Here is a 27778-nt window from a genome sequence, read left to right on the forward strand (position 1 = left end):
TAACATAAAATGTATAAAAAGAGAACAAGAAAAATAACTAAAAGATTAATAATAGGAGTGCAATGTGGCCTGAGATACACTAGATCCACCATAGAACCATTCCAATGATGCATACATATGTTTGTGAGTGACTGAGATTTTGAAACTTTGCTGCTTCAGCATTTATTACATTTTTAGATTATAAAAACAATAATAAACACTTTACAATACTTTTATTTTATTTTTTTAAAGTCCAAATGCAACATCACCACATCACGCTTCAAAGTCAGAAAGTTCATTTTTTCAAGCATGTTCTATGTATTCTTGGCGTGAATTAATCATTTTCAAGCGTAAAAATGTCTAAATGACCTAAAAAAATCCATACTACAATAGTATTGGTCACTAGAGGAAACCATGGCTGCTAAAGTCAGTACAGTATGTCTTGTGTTCTATTATTATGTATACTATATTGGAGTAAATGAGTGTAAAGGTGACTATTAAGTGTTTTTTCATGTCTATGGATAGGGCTTCAGTAATGTTAAATACAAACCTGTTTAGAAGGTGATACACAGTTTTTTTATGCTCTAGCTATGAAAATATTCAATTCATGATTTGTAGTAATTAATTCACTATGGTCAGACCCGGAACCAATTGACAGCAATAAATGCGGGACAACAAGCAGTATAGCTCGATTGGTAGAGCGGCCGTGCCAGCAACTTGAGGGTTCCAGGTTCGATCCCCGCTTCCGCCATCCTAGTCACTGCCGTTGTGTCCTTGGGCAAGACCCTTTACCCACCTGCTCCCAGTGCCACCCACACTGGTTTAAATGTAAGTTAGATATTGGGTTTAACTATGTAAAGCACTTTGAGTCACTAGAGAAAAGCGCTATATAAATATAATTCACTTCACTTCACAACTGTATAACGGTGTAAACATTTATCTGTGGTGGTCCAAATATATTTTTTAATGGATAGAGTAGATTTGAGGGTACCTGATCACATCACTTTTGTCATAAACATATTATAATGGGACAGTCTGTGATAATAAATGTGGAATTGTCGATATACTTTGCGAGTATTTAGATGCGTCTAGATTGTCTCATACAAAAAAAGCTAGTCAGAAACAAATGTAATGACTTTTTATGGTCTTATTAGACACTTTGGTTGGAGACGAACACAAAAGCATGTGACAGCAGACAGTCTTGCAAAATACAATAGTACTTCAACTTACAATCATCAATGGTTCTGTGATGGAGCTCTTAACTCAAAACACTTGTATCTCAAATCAAAATCTCCCATTGAAGTGACTTTAATTAAATTTAATTGATGCTCGGATCCCCTAAACCAGGGGTGTCAAACTCGTTTTAACTCATGTGCCGCATGGAGGAAAATCTATCACCAAGTGGGCCGGACTGGTAACATCATGGCACGATAACTTAAAAATAAAGACAATTTCAGATTGTTTTCTTTGTTTGAAAATAGAACAAGCACATTCTGAAATTGTACAAATCATAATGTTGTTATTTTTTACACTTACATATTGCGGCTAATAGTATTCATTTGTCGTTATTTATACTTTATAATTAAATGATGTGATGCTGAGATAGGCTCCAGCGACCCCGAAAGGGACAAGCTGTAGAAAATGGATAGATGGATGGATAATATTAATCATAATAATAGGTGTAATTGAGTGTAGCAAAGTTTTAAAGTGCTCCCATTGTTGTTAATGCTTAATCTATCAGAGGATGAAATTAATAATACGTTTGTGATATCAATATCAAATTACAGGATATTATTAATGTAATTTACTATTTTCCTCAACTGATGTACTAACATAATGTGGTTCATTCTAATCTCTACATATGTAGTATCATCTACAACAAAATTTGTGAATTTAGACTCATTTCATTAATCACACATGAAGTTAGAAGGGGATACATTTTATTTCAGCATATTTGTGTGCGCCCAGGAAATGTGTCCCCAGTCATAAGTACAATACGAAATGTACAGATTATCAAAAGTATTTATTTGGGTAGATATGTCACAGGTTACATTACCCACAACAATTTTGAGAATCAAGGCATGAGCGTAACATTTTGTATTTGATCACTAAAAAGGATCGGAAGTACATGGTGTCCAAACACAGAAGTGTTGACACGCCACCGTCTCCGCCCCCTCTAATGCGACATCAAGTAGACAAATTTAAAACAGCAGTTTCTTTCATTAAAAAAATTACAGCTCATTTTTATTCTTAGCAAACCCAACTCGTGGGCTGGATAAAAGGTGTTAGTCGTACGTTTGACACCCCTGCCATAAACAGCACAATTTTAACATGTAACATGTCTATAAAAAAAATAGAAACTTTTAGATATTATTGCATAAAAATTATTCAATAGAATGTACTACGAACAACTGCAGTGGTGTTATAACTTACTGTAATAATAATGTACAACATTTACCTTAGAGAGTGGACTTGGTATGTCCTTCCAGCTGCTTTTTTGTCAAACACACCGTCTCGGCAGCTTCTCCATATTTTCATGGATAAATGTCCGCCGTTTAGATATCATTTTAAAATTATTGGCTGGCGTTGGACTCATTCTGCTTCAGTATGGTGCAGACTAGCAGTGATACGCTCAAATTGCTTTGCCAAATTGGCAACATGCTTGGTAATGTTTTCGATGTATTTATTTAATTCAATGAATATCATATACTTCTTAGCACTGTCCTTCACATTCACTTTCTTCCTTCCCATAGTAGGAAAAAAAAAGTTAGTCGATTTCTCGCTATAATCTAATACTAGCAAGTAAGACCAGATGTTTAGGGAGTATCTTACGGGGTTCACTGTGGCATTTGTTGCGCCAACTAAAGGCGGAGATTCTTGTAACCAAAATGTGTACTTTTAACCCTAAAGCATAACAATGAGCAGAGAGACAGCTCTTATCTCAAAACACTCTTAAATTGGGGCACTCTTAAGTTAAAGGTACCACTGTAGACAATGATGTCATCCACTACCAGCACCCCTCCACCCACCACACACACTACCACAGATAGTGTGCAGTCCTGTTGGAAACACTGTTTCCTCGTTTGATCGTTCTTATACACTTTTGCATGTTTTTGGGGAATTGAAGAAAACATTTCTGACTGTTCATTGCGACAATGTTGAATCGCAAACAAAAACTGAAGCAGCAAAGTTAATAAAACATAAAATTCAGATTTAGTGCAAAGACATTTGCTTGTGGTAATGCTTTAGCATGCTTACTGTCAGTGTGGTCATAAATATTCTCACAGTCAAAAAAGGTAAGTTACACTCATACAGTGTGTCACTAATAACAATGGTACAGTACAAGCATACGTCTAAATGAAACTGCCTGCTTTCATTGCTTCGAAACAACTTTGATTATTGGCTGATAAATGGCATCTTGCATGATGCTTTTCTAGATTTATCATCCCGTACACTGGAAATATGCAAGCTTAGACTGATTTGAATGTTGAATGGACATATTGTAGTGACCAGGACTCTGAAATCATGGAATCTGTCTTAGTGCACTCATGGCCTGATTTACTAAAGTTTTGCGTTTACTAAAGCACGTGCAAACTTGATAGCACATGAAAAGCTGATCTACTAAACATCTGCAAAGTGGATTGTGTCTGTTAAGTGAGCAGTCCCTGCCTTCATGAATATGCAAAATATCAACATCAAAACATCCACATCAACTCTTATCAGGGTTTGCGAGCACTATTATACATTTTATTTAGCACATGTCAGAAGGACGTACAAACTGACAGTTTCACACACGGCTACAGGATCAGTGCTCGCATTGCACAGACATGAAACCAAGTACAGACCAGAATCCACCGTAAGTGTGTATGTGTGTGTGTCAACATATTTGGATGGTCATAAATAAATAATATTAGACATATTGTATATTCAGCAACATCATTTTATAGCTGCTAGTGAACTTAAGGGGTTGATTAAAACGAACATTGGTGCATTTTAGTGCCGTTTAGCATTTTTTTAAATGACATTGGGTTTTTCACACAGAATATATGTTAAAATATTTTTATATGAAAAAATACGTCTTGAAGTTGGCAATTATGCGTATTGAGTGGAGTAAGTGCGGCCTCTCTCCAATGCACCTGCAGCGGTAAGAAAAAAAAAAGTCCTCTGCATGTTTGAAAACATAGCAAAACAACAACATAGGATTACAACATGAATGTTAAATGAGTGTGTCTCTGTAGTGATGCCCTTATAGTACACGCAAAATCCTCATTTAAATAAGGCGGTCGACACCACTTTATAATTGCACACGGAGTCTTAGTAATTCGCACACAGCACACCCACTAATAGTACACGTTATTTTATAAATCGTTCACGCCGTTTACCGCGTGGTGTTTTGGATCTTAGTAAATCAGGCCCTCAGTTTCTTTGTGTTGGAATCATCTTTCATCAAAGATGGTATTATTACAAAATACTTCAATGCATACAATCACTGCTAAACTTGCCACTCCATTTGCCTTGTGGAAGTCCTTTGTTTGTTGTCAACCCAACCAAATTCTTTTTTCTTCCTGTTCCTCAATGTCGTCCGTTTTGCTGCTTGTGTCTCTGGCATGCATGCTTATTTAATTCAGGATGTCAACTAGGCACTATAAAACCCTCCCAACCAAGATGCCACTCGTATTCAACAAAACCCACAGCATGAAAAGGTAAGAAAAGGGCTTCAATATGCTTCAAACGAAGCATATTCCTAAATATTCCAGTAGATGTCCCCTTCTTATATTCCAACACTCAGTGCCTGCACTACCCCAGTGCGTCACTTATGTGACAAATTGTCAAAGTCATTTAAGAATTATACAGTACAGTATTCAAAAGTAACATTCCAAACAATAAATACATTAAAATAATAACTTTAACAAATCTAAGTTAGAACTGAAAAAATTGGAAAAGGACAGATACATTAAAAAATTAACTTAACAAAGTTTAAATGGCTGACATGATTTCTCCTGAGCTGCACTTAAAAAAGCACCTATCTAGATTTTTAACGTGATTTTTTTTTTTACTGTTGGGGTCTTTAACAGACTAAAGATAAGTTTTAGTGAATATTGCAGAAGGGAGACAAGCATTTTCAAGCCAATTTTATTGAACCTTGTTTTTGACTAGACTCCAAAGAGTCTAAACATACTTGTACCTGTAATAGGGACATCTGTTATTCATATTTGCCATAAAAAAAAGAATGACCATTTTGTTTAAGGGGGCGACTAATTTGTCAAATGATTCCAGTGCGTTGTTTGAAGCATACTGACACACTTTCATATTTATTCTCAAGCCATTGAAGAGTCTGGCTGTATGTGGTAGTAGTAGTAGCTGATCGCTGTCATTTTGTAATAAACGTTACACTCCTTTGAGAGATTATGCATAATCTCTGGCTTCCATTTTTTGTTTGCATGCTCTTTTTGAAAATATGTTGTGATGAGAAGTTCTACACTGTGTTTGCATGTCAAAAGCTAAGCTCTAAGATCTGGGTTCCCACATGGTCTTGGTAATTTGTACCTCTATTCTACACTGTGGCCGGTAAAACGCTCCTGTATGCTAATTATATTTAGTAAACCCAGGAGAGGTTGTACAGAAACGAGCAAATATTTGGATGTACAATATCGTATTTACATTAGCTGAAATAATGGTCCAAAGAATCAAAAAGTGCCAATGCAGCACAACTCTCTTCAAATAATCACCTAATAGATGAATGGTATATGTAATCTCAAACAATTATTTACAGTACATCATGGAGACATTACATGCATTCATCCACATTATTTTCCTTGTGTCCAGGCATGGCTTAGTTCCCAGACTTAGCATTTTTGGAATCCATAAGCAGACTTTCTTTTCAAGTACGTTTTGTGTTTGTCCATTGTTTTTTCTCTTTGTGGTTGACCTCTACCCCCTGTCTCTCCTCTCCATCCTCCTCTTCCTCCATTGGATGGCATGTTGTGCTGTGGTGCTTCTAGTGATCTTCAACCTTCTCTGGACAGGGTTAGGAGTGCTAGCACCAACTGTCTGACTCCAGAAAATCATGCCCTCTCACCCGAGTTGGAAAGGTACCATGCTCTGTGTCCACCACCCCTCCTGTAGTGCTGCCATAGTACCTTATCCTCTTCCTCTCCTCGCTTTTATTGTTGCTCTCTTGCCCTTCTCCCCACTTGTTGCAATATTTAGTTTCACCCTCAAAACACCCCAAGCAGCCGCTGTACACCACCTCTCCTTGCCTTCCCATATATAAATTGTATGCCTTTAGACAACACGCTCTTTGTATTTCTACTACAATTTGGCAGAAACCTTATTGATCCAATAAGTTCTATGTGTTACTGTACACCTCAAGCTGTAATTTAGCACTTTGCAAAACATTCCTATCCTTATATGTGCTAATGTACACACAAATAATGGACCTCCAGTAATTGTTAGCATTCCAATTGTCAGCTGCCTACCTTTATCATAACCAGTCTCAATTGTCTGCTTGTGCATTTATATCCTAAATAATAGCTGTTGCTTGTTTCTCGTATCATAGCTAAGTTGTTTCATTGATGTCCCATCTTTTGCACTATAAATAAATACAAATTTTCAAGACTTAAAATAAACTATGATATAAATAGAATACATGTAAGCTTATGGCAATACAGCAAGAAGCACGACACAGCACATCCGCCAACAACAGTCTATGCCGCCCTCAAGTGGTAGAAATAAGAGCTTGCAGTTTAAATAAAAAAAACATTTGGAGTGCCATCCATTATGATACACAGTTTACAAATATTGAATTAATGTATACTGTATTTCTTTTTGTAATCATTATTCCAACATGAGCACTATACCGACTTTTTCTGAGCATAAAATACAAGGTTGGCTGATTTGATTATAAAACTGAGATCATTGATATCCTTGTGGTTCTGGTAAATTTATAAATATAATCCAAAAATATATCTGAAGATCATCCCTGAGAAAATATGTGTTCCAACAAAGCCGACAAGGCGGTGTATGTTGGTTGGATACGTTTTTATTCAATCAAGTTATTTTTCCTTGTGCTCAATAGAAGATCATTGTCCCACTCCTTGCCCTGGAGACGTCCTCCCAGTCCAAGGATTTTTATCCAACATGCCTCCCCTGAAGATGACAGGTACCCTTTTGTGGAGCCGTGACGTCGCTCTTGACTCTCCTCAGTTTGGTTTGTGACCTTTAACTGTGACGCCACCGAGTACCTACCAGAAAAATTGTGCTAAAGGGGAACTGCATTTTTTTGAGGAACTTTGCCTTTTATTCACAATCCCTATGTAAGACATGCACACATATGTTTTTCCTTTTTTATGCATTGTAACTCGTAAATAAACGTTAGCAAAAGTCAGCTAACAATAGAGCCAATGGAAGTTGCTCTATTCTGCATATAAGACGCTCCAAAAACCTCCTCCATCAATGTTGTATATACATGCTGTGAGTATATATGTAATGTAGTAACAGGCACATTCACAATAACATGTAATATTTACGTATTTTCATCTTTTTAAGCATACGGCGGCATATTACTTTCAGAGATGTTCGCTTTTCCTTTCAACAACAACAACACTACAAATCATGACATACTTCATGAGAGCCATCAAAGACTACATTGGGTCAAATGACGATCCAGAACCTTATATTTTTGAGCCTGAATATAGGAAGGATGAGTTATAAATTTCAAAGCTGAACACTAAACAGATCCAGAAACACTAACCATCATGTAGCAGTATTGCTGATTGCTTAACAAGATATACGAACTACGGACATGATAAAAAACAAGCACTTACTGTACAATGTCTGCTCTCACTTGGATGCCGACTGATGGGACGTTCATATCTTCCCAATTAGATAAAGAAATAATCAAAATCCACCTGGTGGTCGCAAACTAGCGTTTTTTTTGTGTCTTTCTTGCCCTTTCTGGGTTGAAGTTAAATGTCAAAGTTGACCAACTTCTTGGTTTTTGACAACAACTTCATGAGTTATAATCTAAAATTAATTTTTACCAACTCAGAGGCAATGCAGCAGCTCAGTGTGTCAATAGGTGCTAAGGCGAGTGAGCTCTCTGTGATCACGGTGCCATTTAGAGGAGTTTGTCTGCGTTAGCGCTTATAATAACAATATCGCTACTACTTGGTGCATATCCAGGTCACAAGATCTAAATGAAGTATTATTGGCGGTTTTTGGATATTTGTTTAGAGGGCATGTAGGGCGAAATACAGTACTCCCATTAGCTGCATTGTTAGCCACCTCATACTTGCCGTTTTTAATGATTTAGAAAATAATAACATATGTGTTCTTGTTTTACATAAGGTTTGTGAATGATAGGTCACATTCTAAAGAGGTGCAGTTCCCCTTTAAGTCCTGATCAAATTGGATTGGAGTTTTTAGACAACACACAACCAATTAATTAATTGCTCCACTTGTATTTCTGTTTGTATTTTTAAAAGCCTATGTACAATTTATTTAGTTTAGTTATGTGGAGACCGCAAGCATTCTGGCCCCATGAAAAAACACTTGAGCCCCACCAAAAACGTATAAACTAATAATTTATTATTTTCTAAGGCACCTGTCAGTCATTGGGTTTTAATAATCATTCACCCTCAACTCAACCCTGCCCCCTCTTCTGAGGCCCCTGACTGCAAGTGCAAATGTTAAACGCTGCCTTCAGCTAAATCTGATCTAATATCCAAGCTTTGATTGGATTTTTGTTTGTTTTTGAGCAGTTGCACTCATTTTTCTTGCAACTTTAAATGTGTACTATGAGTAATACACTTGCAATGTGTGCTAAAGTTGATAAACAGTCATTAAAAAAGTAAAAATAACTTTACATTTATAATATAATTCATTTTATTTGTGTTCCCTTAGCTTAAATATGCTGTCACTCATTGTGGACATCCTAAAGGGAAACTGTCGCTCTATACCTAAACAAATACTGAATCAGTTTACAAAATGATGCTTTTCTTGGGTCTTCTGTTCATAACTTACTTTTGGTTTCTGGTACTCTGTGGTTATGAATATCTTTCACACAGTGAGAGTGACTGCATACAAGTGGAACTTTTTTTTTTATTGCTTACAGTCCTACGAAGCGTGTCACTTACATTGTGTGAGGGTTTTGCTTCCTTGCCTATTTTTGGCCTTTTTGCCAAGACTTGTAGCAATGGTTTGTGTTGTTGGTTGTCAGTATAGTGTTGACGTTTTGTCTTGTTGGTTTTGCATTGTTCCCCCTTAATAAGCTTTGGCCTGTGCTCATTCTTACCTTGTGGTACTTTGGACTGCTTCTGATGTGAGAGTCTGCAGTGTTGCTTCTTGCAGTGACAAATTGTGTCATTTTTGTTATTGGAATTGCATATGCAGCTTCTGTGTGCCCGTGTTTCAAGACCGAGTGCTCAGCATTGGCTTAGAACTCTCCGTATGCCAAGTGTAGATGTGTGTGTGTGTGTCATTCTTACTTTTCTTTAGTCTGTGACACCTTTAATTCCATGCAGCACAAAGTACAACACACAATATTTTGTTCTGAGGTTCTGCACAAACACACACATTTATGGATGAAGAGTGACTCCCTCTTTCCATATCCCTCATAACACCCATCACAACATCCCATAGAGTAAAAATTAAAGGCCTACTGAAATGCGATTTTCTTATTCAAACGGGGATAGCAGGTCCATTCTATGTGTCATACTTGATCATTCCGCGATATTGCCATATTTTTGCTGAAAGGATTTAGTAGAGAACATCGACAATAAAGTTCGCAACTTTTGGTCGCTAAAAAAAAAGCCTTGCCTGTACCGGAAGTAGCAGACGAGTAGCGCGACGTCACAGGTTGTGGAGCTCCTCACATCTGCACATTGTTTACAATCATGGCCACCAGCAGCGAGAGCGATTCAGACCGAGAAAGCGACGATTTCCCCATTAATTTGAGCGAGGATGAAAGATTTGTGGATGAGGAAAGTGAGAGTGAAGGACTAAAGGGCAGTGGGAGCGATTCAGATAGGGAAGATGCTGTGAGAGGCGGGTGGGACCTGATATTCAGCTGGGAATGACTAAAACAGTAAATAAACACAAGACATATATATACTCTATTAGCCACAACACAACCAGGCTTATATTTAATATGCCACAAATTAATCCCGCATAACAAACACCTCCCCCCTCCCGTCCATATAACCTGCCAATACAACTCAAACACCTGCACAACACACTCAATCCCACAGCCCAAAGTACCGTTCACCTCCCCAAAGTTCATACAGCACATATATTTCCCCAAAGTCCCCAAAGTTACGTACGTGACATGCACATAGCGGCACGCACGTACGGGCAAGCAATCAAATGTTTGGAAGCCGCAGCTGCATGCGTACTCACGGTACCGTGTCTGCGTATCCAACTCAAAGTCCTCCTGATAAGAGTCTCTGTTGTCCCAGTTCTCCACAGGCCAATGGTAAAGTTTGACTGTCATCTTTCGGGAATGTAAACAATGAAACACCGGCTGTGTTATCCGGCACAACAGTCAGGGGGTGCATTCTACGGCGGGGGTGCGTTATCCGGCACAACACCAGCCGCAATACACCGCTTCCCACCTACAGCTTTCTTCTTTGCTGTCTCCATTGTTCATTGAACAAATTGCAAAAGATTCACCAACACAGATGTCCAGAATACTGTGGAATTTTGCGATGAAAACAGACGACTTAATAGCTGGCTACCATGCTGTCCCAAAATGTCCTCCACAATCCGTGACGTCACGCACTGACGTCATCATACCGAGACGTTTTCAGCAGGATATTTCGCGCAAAATTTAAAATTGCACTTTAGTAAGCTAACCCGGCCGTATTGGCATGTGTTGCAATGTTAAGATTTCATCATTGATATATAAACTATCAGACTGCGTGGTCGGTAGTAGTGGGTTTCAGTAGGCCTTTAAAGGTCAATTAAAGCCCACACGTAGAGGCTAAAATCCTAAATGATACTATTTCCTCCATCTTTGTCCTACATCTTGCTTTCTTCTCTCCATCCATCTTTTTTCTGTTTTGGTTCATCTCCTTTGCTCAACCGTCATCCTCCAGGCAGCCTCAGACCTTGGATACATCTGACTGTCAGACACTTGGCAGGAATGTCTTTGACAGTGGCAGGTAAGGCATGTACTGGACGGTCAGCACATGTCAAATAGCAGCCATGCATCATGCATGACGAGGTCACAGAGAGGCTAAGTTGAAAACTACACCAACACCTAACAACAATAACACTTCCTGTCCAACAACACCTCTTATTCAAATGTTTTGTATCCAAAGCAACAATGCCACAGTACTAGAGTACTTCAACTTATGAGCTTAATTGGTTGTGAAATAGCTCCTAAAGGGGTCATACTATTGATTTTTTTTGCATATAAAACACTTCCTTTTGGTCTACATAACATGTAATGGTGGTTCTTTGGTCCGAATTGTGCAAAGATTTTGTTTTACAGACTGTCTTCAAAACGCTTTCTGAACGTCTCTTTAGGATTTGCTGTTTTGTGGGCGGTTTTATTCACGTGCCTCCACTTCGACTGCGTCTTCTCCCCATCAGCCATGTTGTAGTTTTTAGCGCTTCCATATCGGTTCTACTGACAGATATAAGTTACAACTCTACGCTACTTTGTTTTAGAAATGCAGCAGAGGATTTTAGCATGATGTGCATGTATGAGCCAGTCTGTCCCACAACAAGAGGATAGAGAAAAAGAAGGAACTTATTGACTAGAACTTCAGACCACAGAGGCGGACTACTTGTGCGAAGCTCTTCGGGTATATTTATACCATATATGGAAGTATGCAATAACATCGCAACTGGAAAAAACGTCAAAAATTGGGAAAATTCCAAATGGCTCGTTTGGAGGACGTATGAATTGTTTTTTAAATGTCTCCGCTGTGGTGTCCATGGTTTGATTTTAAATTTTTGGGACTCATGCACATCCCTAAAACAGGTACCAATAGGTAAGAAAAGTTGGTTTTGCATAATAAGTCCCTTTTAACTGAAAAAGTTTGTATCTCAAATCGTCTCCCGTTGAAATTAATTTATAATTGGTGCTGGACCCCCAAAACATGTAACATGCTTTAAAAAAAATGTTTTTGATAAAAATGTTGTATAAAACAATACATTAGAATATACTGCTAGCAACTACAGTAGTTTAAAGTAATGTAATACTAATGTGCAGTATGTACCTTGGGGAGTGGACTTTTAAGGCATCCCCTTGCTTCTCTGTCAAACACACCATCAGCAGCTTCTCGATATGTTCATGGATAGATATTTTTTTAACATATTTCGCTGGCGTTAGACTCTTCCTGCTTTAGTATGGTGCAGACTAGCAGTGATACGCTCATACTGCTTTGTCAAGTCGACTACACACTTTTTTTTGGTCATATTTTGGATTATTTCTTAGTTTTAATTCAATTAAGATCATCCAGTTCTTCTCAGCACTGTCCTTCACACTCACTTTCTTCCTAATGCTAGCAAGTAAGACCCGATGTTTTGGGTGGATCTTTCAAGGTTCACTGTGACATTTGCTACGGCAACTAATGGCAGGAATGCTTGTAACTCCAATTTTTTGCTTGCAACTCAAAGTGGATCTGCACTTTTTGTGGAATGTTGCCTATCATTCACAATCATTATGAGAGACATAACAACGGATGTTTTTTTTTTTTTTATTGCATTCTAAATAAATGTAAATAATAGTCCACTTACAGCGGAGCCAATGGGAGATCCTCTATGCTGCTCATAAAAACACATTTAAAAAAACGCCAACAATACTCCATTTACATTTAGTGACTTGATTATTAACCAAGTATTATTGATATTGTTGTTATAAGTGCTAATGCAGATGAACTATTTATAGTGGCGCTGTGTATACATCATCGAGTGGTAAACTGCTTCCTCACTTTCTTTGCTCGTGAAAGTTAATTGTAGATCATATATAGTCCCTCTCACCTTGATAGTAGAAGGACGAGGATGTAATCCGACACGTTGGTATACTTTGACAGCCAATTTAAATGGCGAGTATGACACAAAAAGATGCTTGGTTCCACCACCATTTTCTTTGCGAGGATTATGAGTTTTTTTTCATCTAAAACGGGTATATAACACGATTCTATCAGTTGGCATCCTAATGAGAGCAGACTTCGTACAGTAAGTCATGTTTTATTATGTTTGTTGGTTCTAAGTCTGCAGTGAGCAATAATCAGTGATGTAGTGGGGGGAAAAGCATATGCTTGAAATGATCAAACACGTAAATATTAAATGTTATTATTAATGTGGCCGTTACTACATTACATATATACTTACATCAAGCATATACAACCTTAATGGAGGTGTTTGGATGTTTATTAAGGGCTTTATAGGCAGAATAGAGCAGCTCCCATTTATAATGCATAAACAAAAGAAAAAACATTTGTGTTCTTGACATACATAAAGATTGTGAAAGATAAGCAAAAGAAAAAAAAGAAAAAAGTGCAGTTCCTCTTTAAAAGCATAACAATTAGTCGAGTGACAAGTCTTATCTCAAAACAGTTACAGTAAGTTGGGGCAATCCTGAGTCGAGGCACCCCTGTACTTGGTTTCATTTTACACATAAACCAAAGATAGATACTCTCGAGGTTGATGAAGCGTTTCCTAGTACAGCAGTTCAATAAACATACCGTTGTGTTTTTAACAGTACAGGCATGCCAATTAAAATAAAATCTTCCTGTGTGCCTTTGACTTTCTCCTTTCAGTGTGTGACATTGTTTGAGTTCTCTATCATTCATTTTTCTATTTTCATTTTTGCCTGCATGCTGATGTATTGTCAACTGCCATACAGTACGTGTGTGCACCACAGTAAAGCCCACTTCCATCTAAAGGGGCTCCTTCTGCGACCTTTTGGTAAGGGGACCCCGCACCTGTATCCCAGTAAAAGCCATAAATAAGCACAATGTATTTTATATAATTTGTCATTTCTCGTGAAACATCTCTGCCCCAAGGCATCTAGTTTGTGGGCTTATTGTGTATTTGTTGTGTGACCACTTAGTTTGTTTTGTAACCTGGGTGGATATAATAACAGTTCCAGTTGGCCAGTGTTCGATTTCTCTGCTTAAAATGTTGAACTGTCCCAGACAACCTTTGTCTTTTAAATACATGTGCAAGAATACTTGCAGACTGTTTCCAGATAATTCAATTTTCACCCACAGCTCTTTGTGAGTGTGTGTTCGTATGTGTGTCTGTGTTTTGGGTGTCCAGAAATATGTACTGTATGTTTCTGCTCTTTACCATCAATTTAGTTGATATACAGCTTTTTTACGTGAATGTTTTTTAGAATTCAGTTTTCTTTCCATTTGTTGGTCATCTTCTGTCTCATGACATGATCTTTTGGACTGTCTCTTTTCTTCTTACGTAATACTAGGGGTCACCATCAAGGTGCATCGCTTTCCTCTTCCGTGACGTCATCTTCAGCTCACAAAGTGAGGCAGCTCCCCCAGCTTCCCCCAAAGAGTAACAGTGTAGAACAAGGTAAGTGTTCATTTGTACACGATGCATGTCTCCTGCCAAAGGATGATCTAGTTTAAATAAGCATGGAAGAAAAGAGGACATCAGTGGTCCTTATACTGGATGAAAGAGAACCTCAGTATATTTTTCATTATTTGGACTTATAGAGTATAAAAAAAAAATACAAATACCCTGGCCAAAAAAAATATTCTCAGAATGGGCATGAAAAATATTTAAGGAATTTTGCCTATCATTCACAATCCTTATGGTCAGAAATTAAACAATTGCTGTCCTGTAATTTGCGTTGAAGAAAATACTTACCATTAGTTGTATCAATATGGTGTAAATAACATTGTGTCAAGTACTGTATTAGCACAGCAACATATTCTGTTGGACAGAAACTATTGGTCAGTTACAACAGTTTACAACAGGGGTGTCAAACTCAAATACAGAGTGGGCCAAAATTTAAAACTGAACAAAGCCGCGGGCCAAGCTTGAACAAATTAACCTTTTAATAGGGACCCAAACAAGTTTTGCATTGAATATTGAACAAGCAAGGCTTATATAACTTTATAGTGACATGCAAAATCAAGTTTCAAATAATAATAACAATAATAAAAAAATATCAATGGCATATCAAATAAAATGTAAATACAAATTGAATGCCTCTTTTCTATTTGCAGCTTTCTGAGGTAAATATCAAAATAAACTTTTTCCACAGGCTAATAATACATTTGAAAATAAAATAACAATAATGATTGAATCAAACATTCAAGCCTTGAAGTAGCAAGAGAAAGTGCATGAATAAAACGTTAATTATTGCTCAGTTTGCTACACTGATTTGCTTTAACCCTGAATATGGAACAAGCAACGCTTATATAACTTAATAGTGCAAAATCAACTTTCAAAAAAACAAACGAAAAAACATCAATGGTATATTAAATACAATTTAAACAAAACATTGAATGCCTCTTTTCTATTTGTAGCCTTCTGAGGTAAATATCAACATTAACTTGGTGGGCGGGGGCAGGGTTTGGTGGTAGCGGGGGTATATATTGTAGCGTGCCGGAAGAGTTAGTGCTGCAAGGGGTTCTGCTGTATTCGTTCTGTTGTGTTTATGTTGTGTTACGGTGTGGATGTTCTCCCGAAATGTGTTTGTCATTCTTGTTTGGTGTGGGTTCACAGTGTGGCACATATTTGTAACAGTGTTAAAGTTGTTTATACGGCCACCCTCAGTGTGACCTGTATGGCTGTTGATCAAGTATGACTTGCATTCACTCATGAGTGTGTCGAAGCCGCATATATTATGTGACTGGGCCGGCACGCTGTTTGTATGGAGGAAAAGCGGACGTGACGACAGGTTGTAGAGGACGTTGAAGGTAGTGCCGTTAAGGCACGCCCCCAATAATGTTGTCCGGGTGGAAATCGGGAGAAATTCGGGAGAATGGTTGCCCCGGGAGATTTTCGGAAGGGACACTGAAATTTGGGAGTCTCCCGGGAAAATTGGGAGGGTTAGCAAGTTTGAGTATTAACGGTGAATGCGGTGTTACAGTGGCACTGCCGCTGTATAATACCGGCGGGCCAGCTCTAATGTTAATTTGATATTGCCTCAAGGGCCAAATGTTTGACACCCATGGTTTACAAGTGCAGTATCAATGTATCAAGTGCAACGCACTTATGAGTGAGTACTTGTACTTTTTAGTATTATTTGACAGGAAATTGCTCTTCAGGAATTAAAATGCATTTTGTTTAATTGGTTGAACCTAAACTGCATATTATCAGCACAAGGGTCATTCCAGTGCCATGCTCGATATACTGTAAACTTGCATACATGTGTTTTGTCAACCCTAAATTTGATAACACATATTTAACTACTGGCAGCACGTTGGAACAGGGGTTAGTGCATATGCCTCACAATACGACGGTCCTGAGTAGTCCTGAGTTCAATCCCGGGCTCGGGACCTTTCTGTGTCTGCATGTTCTCCCCGTGACTGCGTGGGTTCCCTCCGGGTCCTCCGGCTTCCTCCCACCTCCAAAGACATGCACCTGGGGATAGGTTGATTGGCAACACTAAATTGGCCCTAGTGTGTGAATGTGAGTGTGAATGTTGTCTGTCTATCTTTGTTGGCCCTGCGATGAGGTGGCGACTTTTCCAGGGTGTACCCCGCCTTCCGCCCGAATGCAGCTGAGATAGGCTCCAGCACCCCCCGCCACCCCAAAAGGGACAAGCGGTAGAAAAAGGATGGATGGATGGATATTTAACTACTCAGAATGTGTATTGGCCCATCTATGGTTCTCTGACCAAGATGACACATTTAAGTAACAGCAATCAGTGTAACAGAATTAAATTTTTGGCAAATAATTAGCAAATACATGAAAGATAGCCGTGTGGCATTTATGCTAATCGCATGTGTACATTAAGCATGTTACAGTGACTCAGCCAACAAAATATAAATATACTGTATTTTCAAGTTTAACAACATCGAAAAAATTTGTAACCAGGCTGTTCTGAGATTTTACCCCCTCGTTATTGGTTCAAGTCCCACGAAATAACTTTTGATTTTGGTTGATTTTGGGGTCGCCAGTGGACCAAAGCGGTAGCGTTTTGCTTGAAGGAAGACCACATTTCCCTTGAGGACCAGCGCATAGCGTCGTGAATCGTCAGAAACTACTGTCACGTACATACAAACTAACACAATAATACATCAGTGATTTAGTATGACTGATCTTTCCACAGTAGGACCCTACATATTTTACTCAAACTTTATATTTGCTGTTTGCAGTCATCACAATTTTTTCCAAGCTGGTGGCTATTTATTGCTGCCACGCAAATTTCCAATAGATAACATTATCATTATCATTTTGATTTGAGCATCGAAAGGTACTTACTAGTACAGCAGGAACAGAGCCAAGGCAGCATCGGTCTGAAATCCCTCCTTGTCTTTGAGCTCACGCCAGCGAGTAAAAGCCGGCCAATGTTGATCCTGGACTGTACTTTTATGTGGGTCGCCGCCCTTTTTTTTTGTCTCCTCAGACAAAACTTTTCAGGTTTTTTTTTTTTTTTTTTGCAGCTTCTGCCATGATAGCAGTAATTGCACATAGGTATTCGCTAGGGCTGTGAATCTTTGGGTGTCCCATGATTCGATTCAATATCGATTCTTGGGGTCACGATTCGATTCAAAATCGATTTTTTTCGATTCAACGCAATTCTCGATTCAAAAACGATATTTTCCTGATTCAAAACGATGCTCTATTCATTCAATACATAGGATTTCAGCAGGATCTACCCCAGTCTGCTGACATACAAGCAGAGTAGTAGATTTTTGTAAAAAGCTTTTATAATTGTAAAGGACAATGTTTTATCAACTGATTGCAATAATGTAAATTTGTTTTAACTATTAAATGAACCAAAAATATGACTTATTTTATATTTGTGAAAATATTGGACACAGTGTGTTGTCAAGCTTATGAGATGCGATGCAAGTGTAAGCCACTGTGACACTATTGTTCATTTATTTTTATTTTTATAAATGTCTAATGGTAATGTCAATGAGGGATTTTTAATCACTGCTGTGTTGAAATTGTAACTAATATTAATATTGTTGTTGATAATATTCATTTTTGTTTCATTACTTTTGGTTTGTTCTGTGTCGTGTTTGTGTCTCCTCTCAATTGCTCTGTTTATTGCAGTTCTGAGTGTTGCTGGGTCGGGTTTGGTTTTGGAATTGGATTGCGTTATGGTATTGTTGTGTATTGTTTTGTTGGATTGATTAATTTAAAAAAAAAAATGAAAAAAACAATTAATAAATAAAAAATAAAAATCGATTTTTTAAAAATGTGAATCGATTCTGAATCGCACAACGTGAGAATCGCGATTCGAATTCGAATCCATTTTTTACCACACCCCTAGTATTCGCATCGACTTCCGTCTTTGTAACAAATGGGAAAAGGGGGAGTGACGCATGCCGTAAAGCAGTCCGCACATTTGTAGTTTTTTGTGGGGCAGCGTTTCTGCCACCCACTGAAAGGGCCGTGCGTTTCCCACCTAGGCCTTCAGTGATGTCCGACTTCAATGATTACCTCTCAAAAAAACATAATTTACAGTACGTCACCACATGACCATTGCTGGAGAAATACTATTCAGAAACACATTTACACCCTACTGACCATTGAATCCCCTCAACAGTGTACAAAACAGGTTATTTTCTGGCGCATATAAAAATCAATAAACCTGCATCAGCAATTAAAACATATCTTATGTGGTACTATCAAAATTTAAATTGCAAAAAACATATTAAAAATGAAAAAATAAAGAAATAAAATATTTGAACTCACAATTTGTAGCACCCATTCAATGCCGTATAAGCTAGTGGTACCGCTCGTGGTCGGTTGATTCTAGTGGAAGTGGCGGGCATTTCCCCATTTCTTCGCCGGAACAGCTGAGCTAGCTTCCGGGGTTGGCCGACATTGTCAGAATCAGAATCAGAAATACTTTATTAAGATGAAGATTAAGATGATTATGAAGATGTAGTTTCTCTTTAAATATCCTTCTTGAAAATGTCCTTGCAAATATATATCCGCCACCTAATCAACGTTTTGTTCTCCTTCTTTGTGGGTTAAAAAAGTGAGTATCTGTGATTTCTCTGCTAGCCCGGTATGGCTACGGCGCAACACTTCCTGCTTCAGTAAATTTAAATTGCAACTTGTGATTGGATACTCATTTTGGAATGTCAAGTGAGTATCCAATCACAGTCTCGTTAACATCAGGCTACCTAGATAGGCTACTGTCAACAACTTGTGATCTGATTGGCTATTGCAACTGTCTATCAACTGTATGTGTTCTCAAATTCAACCGCTAACCGGGTGTGGCTCTGCTGATCTGCATAGCACCACCGCGGCTCAAACCAGTGATCGAGTATCCAAACACAGAACACGTAAATGTCACGTTCAACGTGAGGCCATCTAGAAGGCCTTACTAACAACAACTCGTGATCTGATTGTCTATCGCAATTATCTATCACCTTACAGTGCAGACACACCCGCATTGTTGATTCTAAAGGCCCCAGGCAGATAAGCTAGCTGAATTATGATTGGATAAAAACTCTAACCTAAAAACAACAGCGCTGGAAGGAGCATAATATGACATGAAGAGAATATGAATACTTTTAGATATTTAGGGAAAGTAAATTAGAAATTACTTTTATCTTTAATTATGATCATGATTTCTGGTTATGTTAGGCCAGCAGAGAAGGCTTTGCTGTCCCTGATATGCAACTTGGACAATGTGACTTGTGGAATATTCCAAATTCTTCAGATGGGGTTAGAGTAACAGGACTGAATGAAAACCAACCATGACTAAGTGTGTATTTGAACAAAATATGTATTTATTTTTAAAGAAAGCAAAATTTAAGTATAGTTGGATAATAAGGACTATAAATACTTTGTAATAAATGTAACATTTGAGGGATTTAAATTATTATAGTTGAATGATGGAAGCTGCTATTTGTCCAGCATCCAAAATAATTCAAATTAATCTTTTAAATTGTATTAATTAAAAATACCCAATTAGATTAATGTGCACTTTGCTGAATAAAAACATATTTTACAATATTGTTTCTTATTGCATTTATTACACATTGTATTTTCTGGGGATGTAATGGGCATTGATTTGATAGAATGGCCAATAATTAAAATCAAATAACTAAATCTAAAGCACTTGGTATTAATCTGGACATATTCATTCTTTGGTTTACTGCAGTAGGCCCTGTGATGAGGTGGCGACTTGTCCAGAGTGTACACCGCCTTCCGCCCGATTGTAGCTGAGATAGGCTCCAGCGCCCCCCGCGACCCCGAAGGGATTAAGCGGTAGAAAATGGATGGATGGATGGGTTTACTGCAGTAATCCTCACTCGATACTATCACTGGCCACTACATTTGATTATCTTAGTGATACATGAAAAAAGTTTCTCTGAAGTACGTATTAGAAAATGTGTTTTCTTTCTGCGTTTGTCTAGCCCTGGTAGCAGAGGAGCGAGTCCGTCAACTCCAGATGAGGGTTCATTCCAACCGGATGTCAGCTGCCAATACTTCCAGCCAGCAGGACCTCGATAGAGCCCTCAAGAGCAAACGAGAGGTCAGTTTCAAATCCTGATTGGACCACTCTCATTAGTGGAAGTTATTAGTTTGTATGAAAACACAATTTGAGAATGAATGAAAACATTATGAAAAAAATATAAGTTATAAGCTTAGCTTGTAAAATCAAAGTCTGCAGCTGTCAAGGCACCCATTGCAACATTTTAAAACATGTACTATGAATGGAGTACATGACGCTCATAGAATGTTGCCATACTTGCCAACCCTCCCGAATTTTCCGGGAGACTCCCGAAATTCAGCACCTCTCCCGAAAACCTCCCGGGACAAATATTCTCCCAAAAATCTCCCGATTTTCAGCCGGAGCTGGAGGCCACGCCCCCTCCAGCTCCATGCGGACCTGAGTGAGGACAGCCTTTTTTCACAACGGGAGGACAACAGGGTGACAAGAACTAAATCATCCAGACTAAAGATAAATTATATTATTATGTTTATCTTACCTAAAAATAAATATATTTATTAATAAAAAATAAAAATAAAAAATAAATAAATTTTTTCTATATTTTGCTAAAAACATCAAAATTAATTGTATTTTTATTTGTATTTTTTCTGACTCCTTATTACATCCAGCCATAGAATTATACATTAAAATAAACATGTTTGAAATAATTAATTTTAATGATCATAGTAATTCATTTAAAATGATCATATTTAATTATTAAAATAATTGCTTGTGTATCAACAACTTTTGCATTTTATTCATTACATTTTGAAGCTCTCAGAAGCCAAGTTATGTTATATTCCTTAAGATTTATTTATGCAAGTTTGAAGTATCAATTATCTAAACACAGTTTTGTTTGCATATTTTCAGGATGTATATACAGTATATATATATATATATATATATTCTGGATATATATTCTAGCTGTCAATATACTCCTCCCCTCTTAACCACGCCCCCAACCACCTCCCGAAATCGGAGGTCTCAAGGTTGGCAAGTATGAATGTTGCAGTTGACAAATTTTAAAACATTTGCAGAGGCATAAACTGTACTAATCTTTAATAAAGATAGTTTGTATGACGCTCGTTTCCTGTAGCTCTACAAGGACCACAGGACGAGCAGCGAGAATGCTTCCCATAAGTCCTCAGATAGTGATGTCAGCGACGTGTCAGCCATCTCTCGAACCAGCAGTGCCTCTCGCATTAGTAGCACCAGCTACATGTCCATCCAGTCAGAGAGACCCCGAGGACGCTTCAGGTACATACAGTATATTGTATTCAAACAACAAATATGACTCACTGACTTCAGGAAGTGACTGGATCAATATTTGACTGATATGAAATAACGGTCATTGATTTTCTGAAAATGATTGATCAGCCGAGCCATGCGTGTGACGGGTCGCCACATGATGAAGAGCACCAGTGTGAGTGGCGAGATCTACGGCATGGAGCATGCAGATGGCAGCCAATCCGACACCGCCCTCGGGAGCTTAGGAAACGGGATCAAAAAGCGGCGCTCGAGCCTCAGCCAACGTGTTGTTGCCATCCTGCCATCGAGGCGCAGTCGGAGTACTTCGCAGCTCAGCCAGACAGGTCAGATATCTAAAAAACAAATGTAGAATCCAGACACTGAGAAAGAATCACTATAAAATATAATTTTTCAAAGGGAAGTTTTCAAATGAAACAATGGTAGAGCATCAATCAAGTTGGAAATAGCAATGCACTAAATACTATGGGCCTGATCTACGACAGTAAAGTTTTGCATGTATTAAAACATGTGCAAATTTGATAGCACAAGCAAAGCTGATTTACTAAGCTTGTGCTCAGAGGATTGTGTCTCCAAAGTGAACAAAATAAGGAGCGTAATCCATTTAGAGTGTTTGTCTTCAATAATTAGAATATCTTTATAAGACCTTACAGCAGTGGTTCTTAACCTTGTTGGAGGTACCGAACCCCAGCAGTTTCATATGCGCATTCACCGAACCCTTCTTTAGTGAAAAATAAAAAAAATTTTTTTTTCAAATTCAAGAAAAAGTTATGTTTTTTTTACTGGTGCACAAAATGAACTGTGCATGAACATCATCTTGTTCAAAGTACAAAACCAACACAGTGCATGAACTCACAACAAATTACATACCTTACATTACCATGAATTGATTAAAGTGGACCCCGACTTAAACAAGTTGAAAAGTTTATTCGGGTGTTACCATTTAGTGGTTAATTGTACGGAATATGTACTGTGCTGTGTAAACTGTACTGTTTAGTTTAATGTATTCTCTTCCTTTGCAATCTGCTAGTAAAAGTTTCAATCAATCAATCAAAAAACCTGCAAATCAGATGGAAAATTAGAGGGAACTTTGTTTGAGGGTATCCATAATACGCTGATAGGGAGAAGTTTTTATTCACACGATAATTCGGATGTGTCTATACCTCCGTGGCGGAGGCTCCGCCGAACCCCTGAGGCCGACTCACCGAACCCCTAGGGTTCGATCGAACCCAGGTTAAGAACCACTGCCTTACAATATTCTTAACCTCTCCTGCACGTTTGTACATTACATTGTATATTGTTCTTTTTTGTGTGTGTGTGTGTGTGTGCGTGCGTGCGTGCGTGCGTGCGTAGTAAAAATACAAAAATAAAAATATATGCTAATCATCAGAATGGCCGCAATAATGGAAGGAGACAATTAAAAATATATTTATTTAGCACACACTGTGCAAGGCCAAAACTTAACTGCGGGAGCTGTTTTGCGTCTATATTGATTTCGACTAGAAAGGACGTGCAAACTGGGAGATCCCTTTATCACCAACAACAGTGCAAACCATGGAGACTTTGTAAGAGCCAACAATGATTACTTTGGGAACCACTATGATCCACAAACTTATATTGTCGATCCGGATTTTAAGGAGGGTGATCTACAAGTTTTAGAAGCTCTGCTAAACAGATCCAGCTTTAGTGAAACACTGAGCATCATGTAGCAGTATTCATACTTGCCAACCCTCCCGGATTTTCCGGGAGACTCCCGAAATTCAGCGCCTCTCCCGAAAACCTCCCGGGACAAATTTTCTCCATAAAAAATCTCCCGAAATTCAGGCGGACCTGAGTGAGCCTGTTTTCACGTCTGCTTTCCCACAATACAAACAGCTTGCCTGCCCAATCACGTTATAACTGTAGAATGATCGAGGGCGAGTTCATGGTTTCTTATGTGGGTTTATTGTTAGGCAGTTTCATTAACGTCCTCCCAGCGCGGCAACAACACACAACAACAGCAGTCACGTTTTCGTCTACCGTAAAGCAATGTGTCTGCCGTAAACAGCAATGTTGCGACACTCTTAAACAGGACAATACTGCCATCTACTGTACATGCGTATGTGACAATAACATCTAGGGCTTTTAGAGAGTGCAGTGCACAACTGCTCACACAACAAGGAGACGAAGCAGAAGAACGAGGAAGATACAGCCGTGGCGACGCCGCCGACGAGTAAGATGAAGAAATACGCTTGTAAGTTCCAAGCCGCAGCTGCGATTGGACCTGGATAGCCTCCGGGAAGAAGTAGTGGACTACCAAGTGCTTGGCAGTGAAGATCTTCCTCAGGAAGCAAAGATTGACCGGTTTTATATATATATATATATATATATATATATATATATATATATATATATATATATATATATATATATATATATATATTTACAGAAGGTCACCGGGAACCAACAAAGTCACAAAGAAACATTAATGCTGTCAGCAGGATGGTAGCAACAAAAAGACAAACCATCAGCCAAAGAGGTCAAAGGTCAGAGGTAGTGATGGGAGGAAATGGGGCGAGGCTTCGAGGCTTGTGTCGAGTAATGGAGGGGGCATTTCCACGGAGCGCGTATCGAGGCTTGCTTCTTGTAGTGTGAAGCCTCGCTGCCAAGTTGTACCATGTGACCGCTTCGGGATGCGGTTTAGATTTTGCCATGAGATTCGACAACTCATAAACCGCCCAAGCCCCGTTGAAAATGTGGGCTCTTGAGATGTGTGGTTGGTTACACATATTATAGACTAAAAATCGTTTTTAAAATGCCAACAGAATCAGAGAATGACGGTAAACTTAATCCAAACCGGTTACTGCTGTGTTCTGAATTAAATAGCTAACTGCTAATTTCTCAACCACTGACTCTTTGATAGCGTAACGGTTTGCGCAATCTCCTTTTAAGCCACATCACTTGGGTTCAATTCTCGCCAACGGCAGATCTCGAGTGTGTTTATCAGTGTGAACATTACATTTCATAAAGTAGCACATTCTGTATTTATTCATTTTCAACCAGCCACCAGAAATCTATAGCTGGATTATGGAGAGGTTTTGTCAAGAAAAAAAAGAATCACTTAAAACAAAACAAAAGAAAAGAAACAAAATCTCCTCTGTTCTGTACATACTGTATATTGTCATCTTCCTCTTTATGCCATTTCTTCAACGTGACAGAAAAAACATTATACAACCTGCCATATCATATGATTCTACCATGTTGACAAAATAAAAATACACAATAAGTATATATAATACATAAAACATATTTTATTATACTTGTGTTGATTTAACTAACAAAACCATTTGGTCAAACATTTATTGTGAATCATTGTCATTTCCGAGAGCCATAACAGATGCAACAATTTAAAGCATCACAATTTATGTGGTTTAAGATACAGCTGTTTGTAATTATACATTTGACCAACAGGTGGTGTATTATGCCAAAACCTGTATTGAAAATTTGAGAAATTCTCAAACCAATTGGCTCTTGTGGTTCAATACCTCATGAGGTATCTGACAATCACGAGTCAGAGGCAACAGGTAACAGGCAAAAAAGTCTTAAAAAAGAAACTGGAACAGGAGCTAGATGCAGGCAAGGCTTGAGGAACAATCCGACGTTTAGCATGTCACAATGCTGTGCTTCAAAAGGGATCTACACTTATTTTGCAATTCTGTCTATCGTTCACAATCATTAAGAAGACAAAATATTTTATAATAATATTTTTTATTTTTATTTTTTTTTATTCTACCGCTAAATCACTTTAAATGCATTTAAAAACCGTCACCAATACTTTATTCACGTTCTGTAACCAGTATAATAACTAAACTGTAGCGACATTGTTATTGTAAGAGCAAACACTGAGGAACTCTCTTTCTAGCGTAGTAACACATCGATGTGCTTCAGTATTAGTCGTAAAAGCTAACTACGGCAAGAGATAAGTTAGCTTCTATGTCAGCACGAAACGTGTTTGAGTTTGTAATGCACAACACTGCGATTCGACACCAAACTGTACTGACTGAAAAACATGAACAATCATAATACAGTATCTGTAAAGTATTAGCCCACATTTCATGTTTTGTTTGTACACAGCTAGCCAGACAGCGTATGTGCTGTACCGTATTTTTCGGACTATAAGTCGCAGTTTTTGTCATAGTTTGGCCGGGGGTGCGACTTATACTCAGGAGCGACTTATGTGTGAAATTATTAACACATTACCGTAAAATATCAAATAATATAATTTAGCTCATTCACGTAAGAGACTAGACGTATAAGATTTCATGGGATTTAGCGATTAGGAGTGACAGATTGTTTGGTAAACGTATAGCATGTTCTATATGTTAGAGTTATTTGAATGACTCTTACCATAATATGTTACGTTAACATATCAGGCACGTTCTCAGTTGGTTATTTATGCGTCATATAACGTACACTTATTCAGCCTGTTGTTCACTATTCTTTATTTATTTTAAATTGCCTTTCAAATGTCTATTCTTGGTGTTGGCTTTTATCAAATACATTTCCCCCAAAAATGCGACTTATACTCCAGTGCGACTTATATATGTTTTTTTCCTTCTTTATTATGCATTTTCGGCTGGTGCAACTTATACTCCGGAGCGACTTATACTCCGAAAAGTACGGTAGTTGTAATAACATGCATGATGTGCTGCGTATATCATGATCAATATCAAGTGTGACTCACTCGATGGACAGTTGTCACTTTGGTCCAGCTGGTCTGGGATGTTTTTTCTGGTTTATTTGGGGTAAGCATGCCATTTATGTCGAAATAGATTGTCTTCAAATTCCACATTTGCAGCTTCAAGTCGATTTCACCTGACTATTGCCTTCTGTCTGCTGCAACGTTTCACCCTCTTCTTCGTGCTCGCTTCTATAAGCAGTAGTTCATCCTCAGTATATTTAGCTTCAAAAAGATAAGGTTGTGAATCCTCATTTGTCCGAAAATAGTTGTTTTTGTTGTTGTTTTTTACCAAGTCTGCCATGATAAAAACACATACAAGCGTTTTGTATTCAAAAGTAGAACACACTGGAAGTCGGACGTGCGCTGCTATGGAAACAAAAATCAGTGCGTGGAAGAAATCAGTCCCGAATTTGATTAAAATGATCAAAATACGGTAAATATTAAACATATTACATATTGTTATGAACGTGTCTGTTCCTCCATTATATAGAGACTTGGAGTGTGTATATAAAACGTTAATGGAGGGTTTTGAAGGCTACATTTAGCCGCATCTTCCAAGCGTTTTTTATCATCTTTAAAACCGTAAAAACAAAAAGACGTGTGTTCATGTCTCTCATAATGATTGTAAACAATAGGCAACATTTCCCAAAAAAGTGCAGTTCCCCTTTAAGTAAGGGGAACTGCACTTTGTCAAACAGTTGCAGGTGTGCTGCTGCAGCTCCACCCAGGAACTATCAAACAAGGGCAACTGAAACAGAAAAAAATAGAAGCAGCAGACTGCACACATTTAGAGGGTTTTGTGGGCAAAATAGAGAGCCTCCATTAACTACATTGTTAGCGAACATTTTATGTATTTATTTATTTACAACTTAGAATGCATAAAAAAAAAAAACACATGTGTTCATGTCTTATTTAAGGATTGTGAATGCTAGACAGCACATCTCTCTTTAATTTGTGCGTATTTCCAGTATGACTGATCTGATACTGTGGTCAGAGTGCAGAAGTGTTACTCCAGTGATGTCAATCTACGGAAACTACCGAAGACATTCGGAGTGGAATATTCAAATTGCTGACTGAATTTGTGGCATTTTTGATGTTTAGATGTTATTTTCACATACTTTGCAGATTGTAAATATGACTGGATATGGTTTAATGGATACAATGAAACACAATTAAGCATATAAAGTCAGCTTGTTTTTCCG

General features: G+C 38.1%; 1 protein-coding gene across 12 annotated transcripts in view; it reads left to right on the forward strand.

Moving 5' to 3' along the window:
• rims1a (regulating synaptic membrane exocytosis 1a) overlaps nucleotides 1-27778 on the forward strand; it is a 255428-nt gene that overhangs the window by 209202 nt on the left and 18448 nt on the right. For 8 of the 12 annotated variants that reach the window (XM_072916356.1, XM_072916363.1, XM_072916357.1 and 5 more), the window contains 8 exons: nucleotides 4608-4682; nucleotides 5982-6071; nucleotides 7058-7141; nucleotides 11076-11141; nucleotides 14417-14523; nucleotides 20514-20632; nucleotides 21687-21847; nucleotides 21968-22182. In XM_072916356.1, the coding sequence (XP_072772457.1) occupies nucleotides 4608-4682; nucleotides 5982-6071; nucleotides 7058-7141; nucleotides 11076-11141; nucleotides 14417-14523; nucleotides 20514-20632; nucleotides 21687-21847; nucleotides 21968-22182 (917 nt within the window). The remainder of the gene's footprint in view (nucleotides 1-4607; nucleotides 4683-5981; nucleotides 6072-7057; nucleotides 7142-11075; nucleotides 11142-14416; nucleotides 14524-20513; nucleotides 20633-21686; nucleotides 21848-21967; nucleotides 22183-27778) is intronic. The other 4 variants (XM_072916368.1, XM_072916371.1, XM_072916369.1 and 1 more) reach the window with 3 other exon arrangements.

The sequence above is a fragment of the Nerophis lumbriciformis genome, linkage group LG02, assembly GCF_033978685.3.
Source record: "Nerophis lumbriciformis linkage group LG02, RoL_Nlum_v2.1, whole genome shotgun sequence".
NCBI classification, from domain to species: Eukaryota; Metazoa; Chordata; class Actinopteri; order Syngnathiformes; family Syngnathidae; genus Nerophis; species Nerophis lumbriciformis.